Source organism: Perna viridis, chromosome 9 (assembly GCF_037379345.1).
Source record: "Perna viridis isolate PV_CMFRI_1.1 ecotype Kerala chromosome 9, ASM3737934v1, whole genome shotgun sequence".
Taxonomy (NCBI): domain Eukaryota; kingdom Metazoa; phylum Mollusca; class Bivalvia; order Mytilida; family Mytilidae; genus Perna; species Perna viridis.
Window position 1 is genome coordinate 39,362,459 of NC_142453.1, and position 17,373 is coordinate 39,379,831.

The window sequence follows — 17,373 nt, forward strand, 5'->3', positions numbered from 1 at the left end:
CCTCATACTTTGTAAGAAATAATTCCAAATCATCTTCCAAATATACAGAGGAAGATGTTTACAAAGTGCTGGAATTTTTATTTGACGACATATTTGACCAGTGTGGTGGACGTGATTTTCAACAAACGGTCGGCATTCCAATGGGAACAAATTGTGCTCCTTTAATTGCCGACCTATTCCTTCACTCTTATGAGGCTGACTTTATAGCTGATTTGATCCGAAAAAAAAAGAATATCTTTTGGCTAGATCCTTTCATCTCAGTTTCCGCTATATAGATGACATATTATCATTAAACAATCCTAATTTTGGGGATTTGATACATCGCATCTACCCAAAAGAACTTGAGATAAAGGATACTACAGACACTGTGAAGTCGGCCTCATATCTTGACCTACACTTAGAAATCGATGGTAAAGGAAAACTATTCACCAAACATTCAGAATTGTAAACTTCCTTTTCATCTGTGGCAACATCCCTTCAGCACCTGCGTATGGAGTGTTCATATCACAACTCATCCGTTATGTCAGAGCTTGCCGAAACTACGCAGATTTTTTGTATCGCTCTAGAACTCTAACAAATAGGCTTCTGGAACAGGGTTATGTTGCTACAAGATTGAAGTCATCACTACAGAAGTTTTATGGCCGTTATCATGAACTCGTGGATCGTTATGGTGTATCGATCGGCACCATGAAAACTGATTTATTCAACGGGTCATATTTTTCCTTTCCTCGTTTGTGTATTCCGGACATGACTTTTTATGAGCAACACGGCGGGTGTTTCTAGAAAGCAGGGGACGCTTACTCTACCGGTGCACCTGGTCAATGCCCCCAGTTTTTAGTGGAGTCCGAGTTGCTCATTTGCTCTTGTTATCTTGTATGTATGATTTCAGTTCCTTTATGGTCCCTGGATCACATTCTTTTGATTACCGTAATAACCTGTGTTCCCTTGATTACTCTTTATACATTTTTGACCAATACCAAAAAAGTAACTTCTTTACCTGTCGACTTAAGATTTGTGTCTCGAATTCTGAACTATAATCATGTAAAAAGTACAGCATGCACCTTTTTCAGTGATAGGACTGACTGACATCATTAAGTAACAAAGAGGGTACAGACAAAACCCTAAAAATGGCACCAGAGCGGAAAATATTTTTAAAAAGTGGAGTAGGCAAACAGTAAATATATGCAAATAAAAAGTCATAGGAGATCGGTCGCTCATATATCTATCACATTCATTTTCTATTAATATTAAAGTTAAGTTCTACTATGGAATATTTAATTTTGTTGTTGACTTTCTACTGAATTCGAACAAGCGTCCTTACGGTTTGAAGTTAAAGTTGTCTTAACCTTTCGGCTACGGTGACCATTAAGCAATGATAGCTGAAAATGATGTCTTGAAATTACATTGTTTTAACTGACGTTTTATACCTACTTTAACAGAAGATTTGTGATTTTAGACAGTTTTTGGCAGTTTAATAAGAAAGTGCAGTAGATTGACGTAACCACAAACATCGACTAACTTTGGGGAAGAACTGTTTTTTCATATACATTCAAGTTTATAGATTTCTAACTAAACAACTTAATTACTTCTAGATTCCAAATGTAAATGTTGAATAACGTTATAATTATTTTATCTAATTTATCTATTTTCAATACTTTAGAGTGTGTACGAAACATAGCAATCCATATATAAAATATCTGCCTTCAGAACAAGTAACAAATGTCTATTTATCTGAATAATGTTTTATTTGAAACATTTCATTATAAATATAATTAATTTGTATGCCTAGTAAATAATGACTTTTTTTCCTCTGTCCAACATAACGTAGACTATTACATTTCTTTTAAGTCCAGGTTTGTAGTTCTTAGTGATGTTTTGATGCATAAGCTCCACATTTTAGCAATCAACAAAGCCAAAAATTTACTTATGCAGGGAAATTCCACGATAAAAAATTTAAAGTTAACATTGTTAAATAGTTAAAGAGTTACATACTTAAAGTGAACTCATTGTATGAGAAGGCTTTCTTTTTAATTGTGCATTGGATCTAATCGTCGCTACACGGAGCTCAACACCTGGACACATGCGATTGCCACTGATGAGCATGACGTTTTTGTAAATTTCTATTATCATGGTTTTAGTACAAATTTCAACCGTAAAACTAAGGGTTTCTTTTATTTCGAAATCAAGACAAATATTATAGTGTCATCAACCACAGGCTTCGCCATTGATCCAACTACATTGACGACTTCCTTGAGAACCTACTTTCCTGCAAAGTGCATTCCTCATGTAACATGTTTGGTTTTTCCCATCTCCAACCAGTCGACAAAAGTCCCCAACAGCTGGTGTGTCCCTTCCAATAATTATCTAATAACCAAAGTTCAACAAGAATATTACCAAATTTGTTTTTTTTTTTTTTTTTATTTTTAATGAAGTTAGAATGCCGGTTTAATTAACCATTGAGACAAAACTTTATTTAAACTGAATAAGAGGACCTTTAAAGTGAAAAGAAGATCAGCTAGTGTAAGTTGTTAGAAATATAAAACTTAATTCTTGGTTAAGAAACATAGATTCCGCGATGCAATAGACTTACAAATAAAAAAAAATAAATTGAAATATATTTATCACCCTTTTGTTTTAAAAGTGAGGAGTTTATGTTCGTTTTTGTACTTTCTGTTGATAGTTGTGTTTAAGGAGGTAGACCTAGGGTAAGGGACACAACTCTTAAAAATCATTGGAACGTTTGTATTCAGCATTTTCATAAATCTTATGTAAGCATCTAATTAACTTAAATTAATTCATTTTATTCTGCTTCAAACAAAAGCTTGAAAGGCTTTGGTGAAATTCAATATAATACCAACATATTACTGACTTCATGAGTTATGTCCCCTACCTTAGGTCTACCTCCTGAAATGTTTTTTTGATAAAAACTCCGAATTTTTACATAGTCTTCCTTCTAATGTAAACTAATGCTAAAGAAGCAAAAAGAGTGTTTTTCTAATTTTATAAATGGATAACTTCAAAATAAAAATTAACCTATATAAATTTGTTTCAATCTAGTTTCATCAAATTTGCATTTACATTTATTTTTTTATTACTGATTCTGAAAAAATACAAACAACACTTACCTCACAATCACATTGTTGGACGTAGGAATTTCTCTTCGATCTAGAAAATAAATAAGTCCATTGTGCAGTAGTAAATGGTCGATTTTGTCCATTTACTTCGCATGATGTGACAACAAACTTTCCACCTGTATAAAGGAAGTAAGGGCAATTGATTAGCAGTATCAACAAAAAGTGTTTTGCATGTGAAACCTATGACATGTTGTACTTTTTAGCTAACTGGGCTTCATTGATATGCCAACCATTCATACTAACTTGATTAGTTTAAATTTACAACAGGCAATTTTATTATTAAGGCGATACACAGGGCAGAAAAGCGAAAAATATATGATTTAAAATACAATGTATTCAGATTTTTTTCTTATTGTACTTGTTATTTCTTTCCAAATGCATATAACATTTAAATAGAACACGCAAACAAATTAAAGCATTTACCTGAACGTTTCCCCATCAGAAACTGAATGGATCTTACAGGAAACTCCACGCCACAATCAGAACTAGTCTTCGGGGCTTGAAATACAAACGTTGTTGAAATCCTGCCCTGAAATGGTTTGCTGTACTGTGTAATTTATATTTTGTATTTTCTACATGTATTTCTTTTGTTTTTCATATAATTTGTCATATCATAAATTTGTGCTTTCTTCTACTAGTACTTTAAATATGTAGCAATCTTTACAGGCAATCCGAATTACCTAGCATCTAATGTTGCCACTGTCTTTCATTATCAAATAAAATTGCACTATAAAAGATGTTTGAATAATTATCTCTGAAAATTGAGGAAAACATAAAAAAAAAAATAAAAGCCTCAAAACATTGATAAACTGTGTTGATTCTCTTGATCATACTTTTCTTTTCCTTTCTATTTGTAGATATGATTAAATCTAATTCGAAACACAAAACAAATATAAACATTTCAATTGCTACATAGAATTTTACATTAGTAAAAAAATGTACAGGTTATTAATTTTCGATGGTTTGATTCATAAAATTTCAAAATTATTTAATTCTACACCAGACTGCTTCTTGTACCTTTATTATGCTTATTGCCGTAGCAGTGTATTCCAAATGGTCTCGAGGTCCGTCCACTGTTGGTTTCCGGCTTACAATACGCCCAACTAAGGCTTATAACAAATATAAAATTAAATAATGTTCATGTTCAGATGATTAAGAAATGTGACTTAAGAATATCAACATTAACATATTAGCATATTTATGTTTATAATAAAGAAATGTACATAAATGTTGTTTGAAACATGTTATACAAAATAACTTGGTTGCGGCAGTTAACACTTATGATCCGCTCATTAACCTGGCCCAAATTATGTTAGGTAACCGGATCAAATAATTGATTCGTATTAAATCGTTATTATATATATATATATATATATATATATATATATATATATTTAATTGTTTGAATCGACGGTAATTATTTTATAGTACAAAGCCAGGTTATACAAAAGACCCGGTTTGTTCAAAGAGAAGCAACACATAATAAAGCTCTTTAGAAATAAAATTAAATTATTTAATTCAAATTGGTCGTGTATCTAAAGGTTTCCATTTATTTTCGTTCGTTTTTTATTTGTTTCGTCGCAATCTTTCCTGTTACGTCTTTTATTATGCCGCGACCCGCGTCTAGTTCAATGTATGTTACTTTCATTCTTATTATTATATATCATCTTACCAAAATCACTTTTACACAATTTTGTTTGTAAATCCAAATATTTACAAGTACACACTGCATCTGCAGGACAACATGTCCATAATATAAGCACGGCCACAATATACACTTTGTTATCCATGGTATGAAAGTTAAATGGAACGGATGTAAAATTAATTTATATAGTCGGATTAAACAGCCTTGATTTGACGGTCATGACTATAAATCATAGATAAGGCACAATTTTGTTAAGTAAAATTAATTACAAATATGCATGAAATACATGTTTTTCTAGAATTAAATTTTAACTTCTACTAACCCCGATTTAAATTTCTTAATGCGTAGATTGTTAATCACACATCTCATGTAGAACAGAGACAGGCTCGTTTATCCTGTTAGACATGTACAATCTTTCATTATAAAGTTTGTTATTGCAACACAAGATTAATAATATGTACCTTTTGAAAGAGTAATCAAGGAAACCAAGGTTATAGCGGTAATCAAAAGAATGTAATCCAGGGACAAAGAGCATGTACCAGATGCACCGGTAGTGTAAGCGTCCTATGCTTTTCTAGACACACCCGCCGAGTTGCTCATAAAAAGTCAAGTCACGTAAATAATGCAAGGACATTTTCAAATTCCAAGAACAACTTGTTTCAAAATTTACAATGAATTCAATTCATTTAAATTTAATCCATTTAAGTTGTTAGGATAACAAGGTACAGGAGTTCTACCATTTCTTTTCGACTGTTGTAGTCCTTAATTCTAAGGAGGCCTTCATTAAATCATCTTTTTTAAGACGTTAAAACCCTATATATTAAATTTTGTTTTGTTTCTAAAAGACGACGTACTGTGAACCATCCTCCATAAATTAAAATTATAAATTAAATGAAATAATGTATTCAAACTATCGCCATTGTCTAAATGGAGATGAAAGTGAGGACACTACACGCACTGCCGCATCAGACCTTCAGGGCCTTGTAAACGAATTTGAAATAAGCCTGAAATAAAATTATTATTAACTGGATTTTCTTAGTTTCATTATTTTGATTTAGTCATTGGTATGTAATAATATTAGATTATTTAATTTTATTCAACGAGGGGGAGTTTTTCATGCTGATCCCGCCGAGTGGCTTAGCCGCGAGACGAGATGAGCATGAGAAACTTCTGCGAATTGAATAGAATATTTAATAACCTGTTTGTCGCTGTTTTGCTGAATTGTAAGGTATCAGTTTTCTTTTATTTTCAGTTTTCTTGACCTAAATATGTAAGTTTGAGACGCCTTGCACAATTTCCTTTCAGCGACGTCCTACATTACGTCAAGTATGTTGTGCAGCTGTGATACACATTTAAAAAAAACCGGTTAAATATGACAGTCGCGTTTAAAATTTGTAGAATAAGTTTGGGATTTATTCATTCTAATTGGGTAAGTTACTGTTTTTAATCAGATTTCTTTTTAGAATAAAAATATTGCTACAAATTAGCCATCATTTAATACGAAGTAAACAGATTATTTGGGTCGTCAAATATTCTTACGCTGTTGCTTGTATGTCAAGCGGGGACATAGAATCTAGCAATAACTATCATTCTCACTCGACTGGCATGATATTGAAAATTATCGTATGCCAAGATCAAAGGGATTTTAAACGAATTAGCGATAATATATTTTATCTGATTCTTCTCATTGAGTTTTTGGATTTTCAATCGTTATTTGAGCTCTTGTTTGCAAGAATACTTGTACCACAAGAATCATCTGACAGATAAGCTTTACAAAAAAATTTATATTATTTCGGTCTGATATCCAGCAGATCTTCTACATGTATATTCTACATATCGATGGGATAATACAGTTTAATGCAGAGATATCTAAGCAATTTATTATTTGTAAATTGAACTAGTCGTTATTTTTAATTTATCATATTTATTGTTTCACGAACAAAATTCCGCTGTACCTCAACGACAAATCAATACCGATTATTTCATATTCCTATACTTCACCTATTGTATCCAAACCTTGAAATTATGAAAAACTATTGTAGGACCTCGGGATTGAGGACTTCAAGGCTAAACCCTCTGATTGTTCTTTCAGAAAATCTCCTTTCAAATATTACCATTACGGTCACGTCATTACATGTATTTTAAACATCATAAAAATGAATCCACAAGGTCCTTTCTATGGGTACCGTGTACTACGGTCCATAAATTTGAATTATAACTTTAAAATTCTTTGGATGCGGTGGAGGGCTATGCACGGAAATGAATAAAACGAGAACAAGAAAACATTGATACACTGTAAGAGTTGGCAAAGGTTTAAGGTCTTTCATTATGAAACTATTGACCAAACTTTACGACAAACGTGACGATGCTTCATTCAGAAATGTCAACTTTCCTTTCATCTGCGGCAAAATTCCTTCAGCACCTGCGTATGGAGTTTTTATATCACAACTCATACACTATACCAGAGCTTGCCCTAATTATGCAGACTTTTCGTATCGCGCTGGACTTCGTACAATTAGACTTTTTAAACAGGGTTGTGCTGCTACATGATTGAACCTTCACTACAGAAGTTTCAGAGTCGATCGTATCTGCACCATAAACACCGATTTGTTCAACGTGTCATAGCTTTCTTTCCCTCTTTAATGTACCCCAGACTTGATTTTTATGGAAAACTCGCTGTCGATGGGTGTTTTAGAAAGCAGGGGATGCTTACCCTACCGGTGCACCTGGTCTATGCACCCAGTTTTTCGTACAGTCCGTATTGCGAATTTACTTTTGTTTCTTTGTACATATTGTTTTGTTTATTTTATGTTCTCTTGTTTTTTCCTTGGATTACATTCTTTTGATTCCTACCACTATTTTTGTTACCTTCATTACTCTTTGGGCGTATTTTTTACAATTGAACATATTTGTATTGATATACTGTTCAATGCTTATACTGTTGTCATTGACCGTTGATTCATCTTTTACACCATGTTTGGCAGTAAAATAAATGAATTTGTCGAAGACACTCGAACTTCTAAGGATACATTGGTAGACTTAGCAATGAGCGACATGGTTTGTATATGTATGTTTTAATTTAAGACATGATGTTCGCAATGTACATTTATACAAAACCACCTTAACTCAATCCATATTAATAAATTGTCGTATTGGGTGTTGTTGATTGTTCTTAAATATATGCTAAGTTACTTGTGTCGCTATACCTAATACCAGCAAAATATTTTTAAATTCAAAAACCATATAGTTAACAGAATGGATAGCACGCAGTGTTTTCGTTATGCCTGCCGATATTGACATGTGCCGAATTGTCCTCTTTGTCTTTAGGAAATGGGAATACAATAAGTAATACCATTAGTAGAACAGGTTTAAGCAGAACAAGATATAACAAATTTGACAAATTATGTAGTTTAAAAAAATGAGAAAAAAAATTGGCACAATCTCCATTCTCCATGAATCCCTTACATAATACTTTCAAATAAAAAGAAATTATTTCAAAGTTTACAAAACTGTTAAAATCGCGAATCTTACCAAAATCGCTTTAACACCACTTAGAAAAGAAATCAATATCCTTACTGAATCTACTTTATAGTCTGCTTAATGTTTAAGAATCTTTCTGGAAGGCACAAAAAAGTGTCCTGTACTAGTACTATTACTCAAAATGACCTTCACACAACATGAACTTAAAAATTCAAAATGTCTCCTTTTTTTAAAGCCATGGCTACAACTGATGCTTATACAACGATGATTTATGATTAATTGTTGAAGTGTAAGTTGTTGATTAACCTCTTATTACCATAATTTTATCAATACATGCATGTACTTGTATTTCATATTTCACTAACGTCTCTTTACTTCAGTAACTCCTTAATGCATTGCCTAGAACACAAAACGATACGCACATATGTGTACATATAAACTTTTCTATACCTGCAGTATGTTTTTTATTTCTTTAAAAATGAAAAAAAAAACGATAAGTTAACATTAATGTAAAACTGAATTATTGAAGGATTACTGAACTATGTATCTATCCTGAAAAATATATATCACCGCTATTTTTTAAATGCACAATGTGTTAATAAAGTGCCTAAGTGAAAACACAAGGAAAGAAAGGAAAATTAGTTGAGAACTATAAAGAAAAGGCAAAATATATCACACTTGAAACAAATATCGACAATTTTTATTGATCAAAAATGCATATATATAACATATCCCAGGTCCAGCTGTGAGGGAAGAAATTTAATACAGTACACTTAGGGACGTGTACTTTATCCTTCATTAGTTGCATTTAATACAACCGTAATAATCGGTTTGTATGTATTACATTGCAGTGCCTCGTTAAAATTCATAGAATCTTTTCATGAAATAATGTAGTAGTGTGAATAATAAATTGCATTTTTAGATCTGAGAGGAGATTAGCTAAAATTCATTTTCTTATTGTTATGATATAATAATACTACAAAATGAATAGTTAAAGTACTAATGTTTTATTTTCACTCACTTTTGCTTCACTTATTTCGTCATGTTTACCATCACAGACCAATAGTATTTATCTTATTTCTTTAGAATTAATGAAACTCAAGATGTTTGTTTTCTATTTATTAAAGCTATATAACCTACAATGTATTTATAAGTACAGGCTTAAAACATTCTTGCTTACAAAATCACTATTAACCTTCATCAAGGCCTGAAAATTAAATCGAAACACATGCTGAATTAATGTACCTTGTGTACCGCATGTGACCTACCAATGTAATAATGTGTAAAAGGACGAAAAAAATGAACTAAAATAATGAAGGGGGCTATGGGAATAAGGATTCAAAAACATGCTACTAAAATGATCATTTCTGTTCCCACATTTGTGATGCATTCGAAAAGATTCATGATTAAAACAGCAACAGTATGAAGATATAGTAACTCCAACATAATACGACGTTTTACATATACTATTTTCTTATAGTCTGATATTTCAGGCTCCTGCTGTGGCGCAAATAGTACGATAAATTTCCAATTACAACGTCAAGTAAACTATGACGTCACCGATAAACAAAATTAAGCCATTTGATATGTCTCGCATATTTTGCTCTTTTTGCTCAATGTTTTTGTACCAACTTGAAAATGGAAAACATGGACACTACTAAAACAAAGAAACATATCAATCACGCAGACAATAAACATATTTTTTCTCAGTTATGATTGAGTGAATGTTGCAAAAGCAAACAAGAAATAATATATAACAATCGTGCGATTATAAATTAAGCAATTTATGAAAAAACCTTACACTAAATATTTCTAGAAATTCTATGTTATTTACTCATATGATTTTTATTTCATTAATATGTAGTAGACGCAAAATACTTATTTCATTTTGAGCATAACTAATTCTAAGTAAAGGTTAATTTTTAAACGGATTGTTTGGCGAATATACGCATTTATTTTCCATTTTTAACGACCAAATGTTTCATTAGTATGACGTGATCAGTCCAACGTTTCATATATAAATATACTCAGATTAATATAATGCTCACTTTTTACCCTTGCGTGTACCATTAAAATTGTGTAAAATGAACGCTCGTCTACGTATTATTGCCGTTCATGTATGTTTGGTGTCGTGGATTTACCAAACTACCGATTCTTGTTCGTGTTTCCCTACTCATCCTCAAAACCAGATCTGTAGAGATGGATTTGGTATGTAGTATTTTATTTTTAAAGAAATCCCGTCAGTTCTCATAAGACCGGAATGGGACATAATAAGTATACTTCCGATATTCCTTTGAAGACAAATTTCAACCAGTACAATCATTTGGACATGAAGACTTGAGGGAAACTTGAGGGTTTGAAAATATATCAAATTAAGATTTTCATTCGATGGGATATCTCATTTTCCATATTCTCTTAGGTTATAAACCCTTTGTCGACCTGTCTGCGGACCAAGTTATTCAAACAATGAAATATCCGTAAATTGAAAGTTCGGCATTTAGTTTTTACAAACAAAAACGTTTTTCATTAACATTTCCATAAACCCTTCTAACATTCTTTGTTTACATTAGAAATATCACTGTGCTGTGTAGTAACAACGCGACCTTTCTGAACTGCTACTTCTTTGGCACATTGGAAACGGCAAAAAGAATTTTATAAGTTGTCAAAGCTATTTTTTTGTTTTGTTTTTGTGTTTGTTTGTTTGTTTTTATTGTTATTGTTTTTTATTTTGTTTTGGTTTTTTTTTTTTTTTGTTTTTGTTTTGTTTTTTTTTATGGATATACTTATCATCTGCACTTGGTATCTTGTTACTGGTATTGCAATTGCAACCAAGTTTAATATCTTGCGTTAACGTCTGTTTTTATACATGTTTTAGTAATGGTGGCAAAAATTGTATCACGAAAAGAAGCTCCTGGTTCAGCCGGTCCTTTTCCTGTTGGACAGATTGAATATACAGTCAGGGTCATTATACCAGTTAAGGTTGGTTTATACGACTTTAATCTTTCATTCGGCAAGAAAAGAACATAAAATATATGTTTGGTTTGCAATTGTGTTTTTGTAAACGCACTGTGTATTCATTGTATTAAATTGTAATTTTAAAAGGAGAAATAAAAAATAATTTTGTTGAACTTTGAACAAATCTATGCGAAAAGTAATAAAATTTTCAAGCAATGCTTTTTGTTAAAATTTTAGAATTCCCCTACACATGGAAGTACTTTTAAGTTCACAACTGCGGATAACGGCGCTGCATGTGGTGTTTCATACCCTATTGGATCAATACAACTATTAATGGGTAAGTGAATATAGGATATGTGACACTTATGTACCTATATGAAAATCACAGCATTTAAAACACTCAGCTTGAATTTTTTATTTATTCCATCCCCCCGCACCATATGTACTTATACTAAATTGTAAGATAAGAGCTCGATGCTGTAATAAACGTTAAATAGCATGACATACGGAAAAGTGTAACACAATTGTATTATAAAGGTCAGTGAATTTGTTTCAAATTGTACTGAAAGATTGAATATTTCTTTGAAAAAAATGTATTCAGACTAGAACATTCTAATGTTTATAAGTCCACTTTACTTTGAACCAGGTAAAAAGTATGAATAGAAAATATGTATTCTTTAATAAGTAGGTAAGATTAATTATACATTTATTTGCTCTTTCTGGCTAAGAAGAAAATATTTAAACCAACGCTTTAATTTCTCGATATTATTAAGAGGTGTTGATGCGAGATCTGGTAAAACCGAATTCAAATTTAACAAGATTGTCGACGAGTAAGATTTTGACGTCATTTTACGGCAAGTCGTTCAGTTGAAGGAATTATCGAAAACGATGCAAAATTACAAACTGCCTAGTGGCGTCCACAATTGTGAATACATCTATTAATTCCAAAAATTCATTTTGGGCAATCTGTCCCGTATATCCTTGACCTCTGTGAATCCTTTAAATCCATAACATAAGTAATGATAGTATGTTATTTTCGTTTAGGTAACAATAACAGAATAGGTTTATGCGATAGTGTGTTTGCAAAATCTCTACCCCAGCTGTCATATATTTTCTCTAAAGGGAAGCGCACTTCATATTTAAGGAACTGCGACTGTAAGGTAATCATTCATATTTTAAGTTTTATTCTATTAAACTTAATTGTTATTAACACAAAATACAAATCTATTGTTGTTTGAATACGGAGCAGCATTAAAAATGAATTTCAATCTACTATTTCTTTATTTAGATTTACAATGTATTTGGAACGTTGCATAATTTCCGACACGGAACAGGTAAATCTTATTAAGATGTAATGCAAAAACCAAATATCAAAGGACAACGATAATATCAAATAAACATTTTAAATTATACGAGTAATATTTCAGTATACCGGGATGTTATTATAGTATTAATAAAGGTGTTTTTTCCATAATGGACCAGCTGTACGCCGAAGTATGTAATAATGGACCAAGGAAGACTGTAATGGTCATTGGTAACGCCAAAGACTAATACAGTCTTCCAAGGACCATTATGACTGATTGAAGACACATTACTTGTCTATTACGAAGGAAAAAAAATATTTCTTAATACATTTATTAACCAATTTTAAAACAATTAAAATTGGTGATTTTTCTTACAAGTCAACAAATGCACAGAATTTTAGTAACAATACATTTTCAAAATACATGAACGCAGTCCAAAATTTAAAAAAAAATAATAATAATTTGTAGTTTATTTCTGTAGGAAATGATGTTTATAAACTGAAATTGACATCACTATTTTTGTTCCTGATTTTGTTTACCTAATGATGTAACATGGCCTATTTTAGGAAGTCATAATGGATCGGCCCGAAAGCCATAATAGAGAACAATCGCATTTTGACATTACTCAAAGTATCATATTCATGTAGGGACTGGTTATTATTCAATCATAAAATCACGACAAAACAAGCATTTGGCAATCTATTTTCACGACGTATGCAATAACTTTATTTCTTCATTTATTTGACATTATTTACACACTTATGAGGCTGACTTTATAGCTGATTTGATCAGATAGAAAGAATATCATTTGGCTAGATCCTTCAATCTCATTTTCCGCTATATAGATGACGTATTATCTTTAAACAATCCTAATTTCGGGGATTTGATACATCGCATCTACCCAAAAGAACTTGAGATAAAGATACTACAGACACTGTGAAGTCAGCCTCATATCTTGACCTACACTTAGAAATCGATGGTTAAGGAAAACTATTGACCAAACCTTACGACAAACGTGATGACTTTTCATTCAAAATTGTCAATTTCCTTTCATCTGTGGCAACATCCCTTCGGCTCCTGCGTATGGAGTGTTCATATCACAACTCATACGTTATGCCAGAGCAGGATTCCCCATAATGGCAGCGGGCGGGTACGATAATGTACAGAAGGTCACTTTCCACGAACTATAGGTGGTTCTTTTTTATTTTGAAAATTATCATTGACAAAATGAAGTGAAACAGCCTTTCAAAAATAGTCACATTTATTTCCAAATTTAATTTTGGAAAAAAGAAGAGTAAACAACCACAAATTCATATAGATTAAAGCTAATCTACCCAGCTCTTGGCTCATCCGGTACATAGTTCTACGAGACTTTATAAGTACCATTTTTGATGTCTGCACGTATCAGAGGAGCATATAACTCGACGATTTTTAGTTCCTTTACGGCAACTTACACTTCAATACTGACTGTTACATGTAGACAAATGTAGAAAACAAGTTAAAAGTAGCCGAGGTAAGAATCAAGCAAAGGGAGATTCATTCACGAAAATAGACCCCACTACATTGGGATTTTCTTTGGAATCTGTTCTATTTGGTCTAAAAGCAAATCATTCATCATAAAAATGTCAAAGGTCCGCTCATGGTAGATATGTTTTAAAAGGTTATTAGGAGGTAGTTTTTGCGGGAAGCTTTTCCATACTTTTCTCTTTTTTAAACCATACATATTATAACTCACATGATCGGGGTCAATTGAAACTTTTATCACTATATGATAAGTTTTTGGACAAAAAACGAATTATGAAGAAAAAACACTGTAGTCTTTTTAAGTATAAATCCCTTATTTCTTATTTTGCATTATTCTTACATGGACTTCTACTTAGCTAAACCACACAGATAATCTTTACACAAAAGAAAATGATTCACAAAAGGGGCCGTTCATATGATTCTGATGAATGCATGGTATATTTTTGTTAAATATGCGTGTACAACTAATATTCTTATTTGACTATTAATTGCACCTACGATTTATCTCAGTCTTTATTTAATGTTTTGTTATTGTCATTCAAGTTTCGATTATTGTTTACAAATAAAACAATTAATAAAAATAAAGTATTTTTACATTTAAAATTAATATTACCTTGACATTCGCAAATAAGTTCATAGTAATCAGGACAATATTCGTTCGAAATTCTCCCAGGCTGATAGTTCCATTTTTCCTGGAGAAAATAGAAAATTAATTAGGCTTGAAATAAAAGAAAACGCTATATTTACTTACAGAATAGCTTATTAGTATAATATTGAAGAAAAGCCTCAAAATGAAATCCCTGATAATTGAAACAATTTTCTGAGTTTAAGTTGAATCTTAATAATTTTTAAAAAAATGACCAGTCTTTAGCGTATGGAGATACTCCATTTATACCAAGAGTTTTATTTTCTATATTTTGTTTGAACGATTTGTATCCTATGACCATCACTGTCACTCGGATTAGAAGAAAAAGAATTCCGAAAATTTATTGTAAAATCGATGCCAAGATACAAAACATTAGGATATCTAGCACTTATGTTTACCTGCCCAAGATTGGTTTATATACGTCTATTTTGATGCGTAGCGGTGTAATTATATAAATGTGGTAAACTATTCTAAAGAAACAATCTTTACATGATGATGCATAATAAAAATGATATTTTAGTTTAGAAATAAAGTTACAAGAATTCTATTCCTTGCATGTTAATTAAGTATGATAGCACACAACAGACGATACCATTGAGCAATGCTTGAATGCGTTATGTGGCGATAGGTGGTTATACGTTGATAAGTAGGAACATGTAGAGTTATGTGAAAATGCGCTTGTTCTCTAATAAGTCATAATGATCGACCCGAGAAGCCATAATGACTCGTAATATCCAGTTAAATTATAATGTACTGGCATGGAAAATAATGCACAGTATGTTGTTAAAATAACCCGGCAAATGTATCTATAATGTAATCAACTGGTTAATTAATATTTCTTTTAGATTGATGATGGTGGTGTCTTCCCTAAACCGTCAGCAAAGCAATCCTGTAAAGCACCTAGTGATCTAAACACAAAAGCATGCTATGTTAACCAAGGTCTTTGTGTAAAGATCGGCAGGGGGCAAAGGACAAAATGTGTTTGGAAAAACATCAAAAGATGTGCTCTGTCTATTGGTGTTCCAGGAAGAAAATAATTCTAAGCCTGTGTTTGGTTTGTCTGATTTGAGATTATTCTGTACATGAACTGTGCCTATAGAATGAGTATTAATTTTCATTTGAAAAATAATTGACATTTTTTTTAATGAAGGACTTTTTTGTCTTATAAGTACTCAAATCCCTGTATATTCTAGAAAGGGTTACACATAACTTGAATGTAGCCTAACAATGGCCCTCAGCATGGTTTGTGATTTCTTTTCAATCTTTAATGGGCTATTCAGACTTAATTTCTCCCTTTTTGACATAAATCGCACCTACCCCATATAGCTGAAGGATAATACAGACACTATGAAGCCAGCCTCATATCTTGACCCACACTGAGGGAAACTACATGACCAACTTTTCGACAAATGTGGTGACTTCTCAATTCGTCAACTCTTTTTTCATTTGTGGCAACACCCCTGCAGCACCTGCGAGTGAGGTATATTATCACAAGTCATACGATATGCAAGAGCTTGCCGAAAATATTTTACATTTTACATTTTATACCGCGCTAGACTTCTAACAATTAGGCTTCTTTAATGGGTTTATTTTGCTACAAGATTGAACTCATCCCTACAAAGGATTTTTTGTCGTAATCATGAACTGGTAAATCGTTATAGTGTATTAATCTGCACCATGACTAGCAGTTTGTTCATCGTGTCAATGTGTTCGTTTCCTCATTCCTGGATGTGAAATTTTATGAGCAAATCGGCGGGTGTTTCTAGAATCACAGAGGACGCTTACCCTTTCGGTGCACTTAGTTCATGCTACCAATTAGTAATTCAGTCATTAACTTTTGTTTTTTTTTATATTTTTGTTGTAAGAGTCTATTTTCCCAGCCTAGTCGTTTTCTTTGGACTAAATTCTTCTGGTTACTATTCGAATCCTCGTTCTTTTGATTTTCCTTTCACTGATGTGTCCACTCTGCTGTTTCAACATCGAAAAGTACTTCTATCCATTCTCCCGTTCTATAAATGTGGTAAATGATCTGACCCTAAAAGATAGTAAAAATTTTTAAAAAAAATAAAAAATACAACTTTAACTTATTTGCATTCAATATGTTTCACCAACCCATTTGTCAGACTTGTCTGACCCCGAATCATATCATATTTTATCTTCCCCATTTATAAAATTTTGCAGTATTCCAAATTCAAAAGTACGTAAAACACTGTGGCGGCTTCATTCCATGCATTTATATGATAGAACCACTCGGTGATGGATTTGGCATTTCTTTCGATAGTTTTGGTTTTGAGTAGATCTTGTTTATAGCTAATATGTTGATTATGATCTTCCTAAATATTTACTTTTAATGTTTCTGATGAGAGGTTATTTTTCGAAACACGTGTACAGCATATCATAATTTACAATGTATAAAACTGGTATTTTGTGTATTTCTTATTATTGGAAAACAAATGAATGCGTCTGTAGGTATCTCCGCTATATGCTTAAATGACGTACAATGTAAAATATAAATGTATATTTAACATATGATAACGCACAAATGTTTAAGTTAATACTTATTCCATACTAAACAATTCGATTGGTAGATTACTTGTTTCATAAAATTAAAGATGAAACCAATGTAGGCACATATGCTTTAGATCCTGAAGTCATTGCAGGAAGTATTCAGAATCTTTAAAATAT

The 17,373-nt window shown here is 31.9% G+C and overlaps 2 protein-coding genes across 4 annotated transcripts; one reads left to right on the forward strand and one right to left on the reverse strand.

The window, feature by feature from the left end:
* Positions 1-2,153: 2,153 nt before the first annotated feature.
* On the reverse strand, positions 2,154-5,101 carry LOC148608451 (uncharacterized). Of its 2 annotated transcripts, none has more exons than XM_088545219.1 (5): positions 4,807-5,101; positions 4,152-4,243; positions 3,558-3,663; positions 3,126-3,165; positions 2,154-2,364 (listed from the first exon to the last, which is right to left on the reverse strand). In XM_088545219.1, the coding sequence occupies exons 1-5, from the start codon at positions 4,922-4,924 to the stop codon at positions 2,361-2,363; spliced, it is 360 nt and encodes a 119-aa protein (XP_088401345.1). In that variant the 5' UTR covers positions 4,925-5,101; the 3' UTR covers positions 2,154-2,360. The 2 variants fall into 2 exon arrangements, with proteins under 2 accessions (XP_088401345.1, XP_088401344.1); XM_088545218.1 differs by having other exon boundaries at positions 3,126-3,250; positions 4,807-5,089.
* A 982-nt stretch (positions 5,102-6,083) lies between these two features.
* Positions 6,084-15,833, forward strand: LOC148608452 (metalloproteinase inhibitor 3-like). 2 transcript variants are annotated; one of them, XM_088546105.1, is made up of 5 exons: positions 6,084-6,208; positions 11,135-11,238; positions 11,452-11,551; positions 12,259-12,374; positions 15,534-15,833. In XM_088546105.1, the coding sequence occupies exons 2-5, from the start codon at positions 11,137-11,139 to the stop codon at positions 15,723-15,725; spliced, it is 510 nt and encodes a 169-aa protein (XP_088402231.1). In that variant the 5' UTR covers positions 6,084-6,208; positions 11,135-11,136; the 3' UTR covers positions 15,726-15,833. The 2 variants fall into 2 exon arrangements, with proteins under 2 accessions (XP_088402231.1, XP_088402229.1); XM_088546103.1 differs by lacking the exon at positions 6,084-6,208 and adding an exon at positions 10,294-10,467.
* Positions 15,834-17,373: the final 1,540 nt, after the last annotated feature.

What these genes read in the sequence shown, in the direction of transcription:
- LOC148608451 (XM_088545218.1), bottom strand. Translation starts at nt 4,924, where the DNA reads ATGGATAACAAAGTGTATATTGTGGCCGTGCTTATATTATGGACATGT. An exon ending in ATTGTGTAAAAGTGATTTTG is followed by an intron (nt 4,244 to 4,806) that starts GTAAGATGATAT and finishes ATTTGTTATAAG; the next exon opens with CCTTAGTTGGGCGTATTGTA. An exon ending in TCTGATGGGGAAACGTTCAG is followed by an intron (nt 3,251 to 3,557) that starts GTAAATGCTTTA and finishes TCCTTTATACAG; the next exon opens with GTGGAAAGTTTGTTGTCACA.
- LOC148608452 (XM_088546103.1), top strand. Translation starts at nt 10,344, where the DNA reads ATGAACGCTCGTCTACGTATTATTGCCGTTCATGTATGTTTGGTGTCG. An exon ending in GATCTGTAGAGATGGATTTG is followed by an intron (nt 10,468 to 11,134) that starts GTATGTAGTATT and finishes TACATGTTTTAG; the next exon opens with TAATGGTGGCAAAAATTGTA. An exon ending in TAAGGAACTGCGACTGTAAG is followed by an intron (nt 12,375 to 15,533) that starts GTAATCATTCAT and finishes TATTTCTTTTAG; the next exon opens with ATTGATGATGGTGGTGTCTT.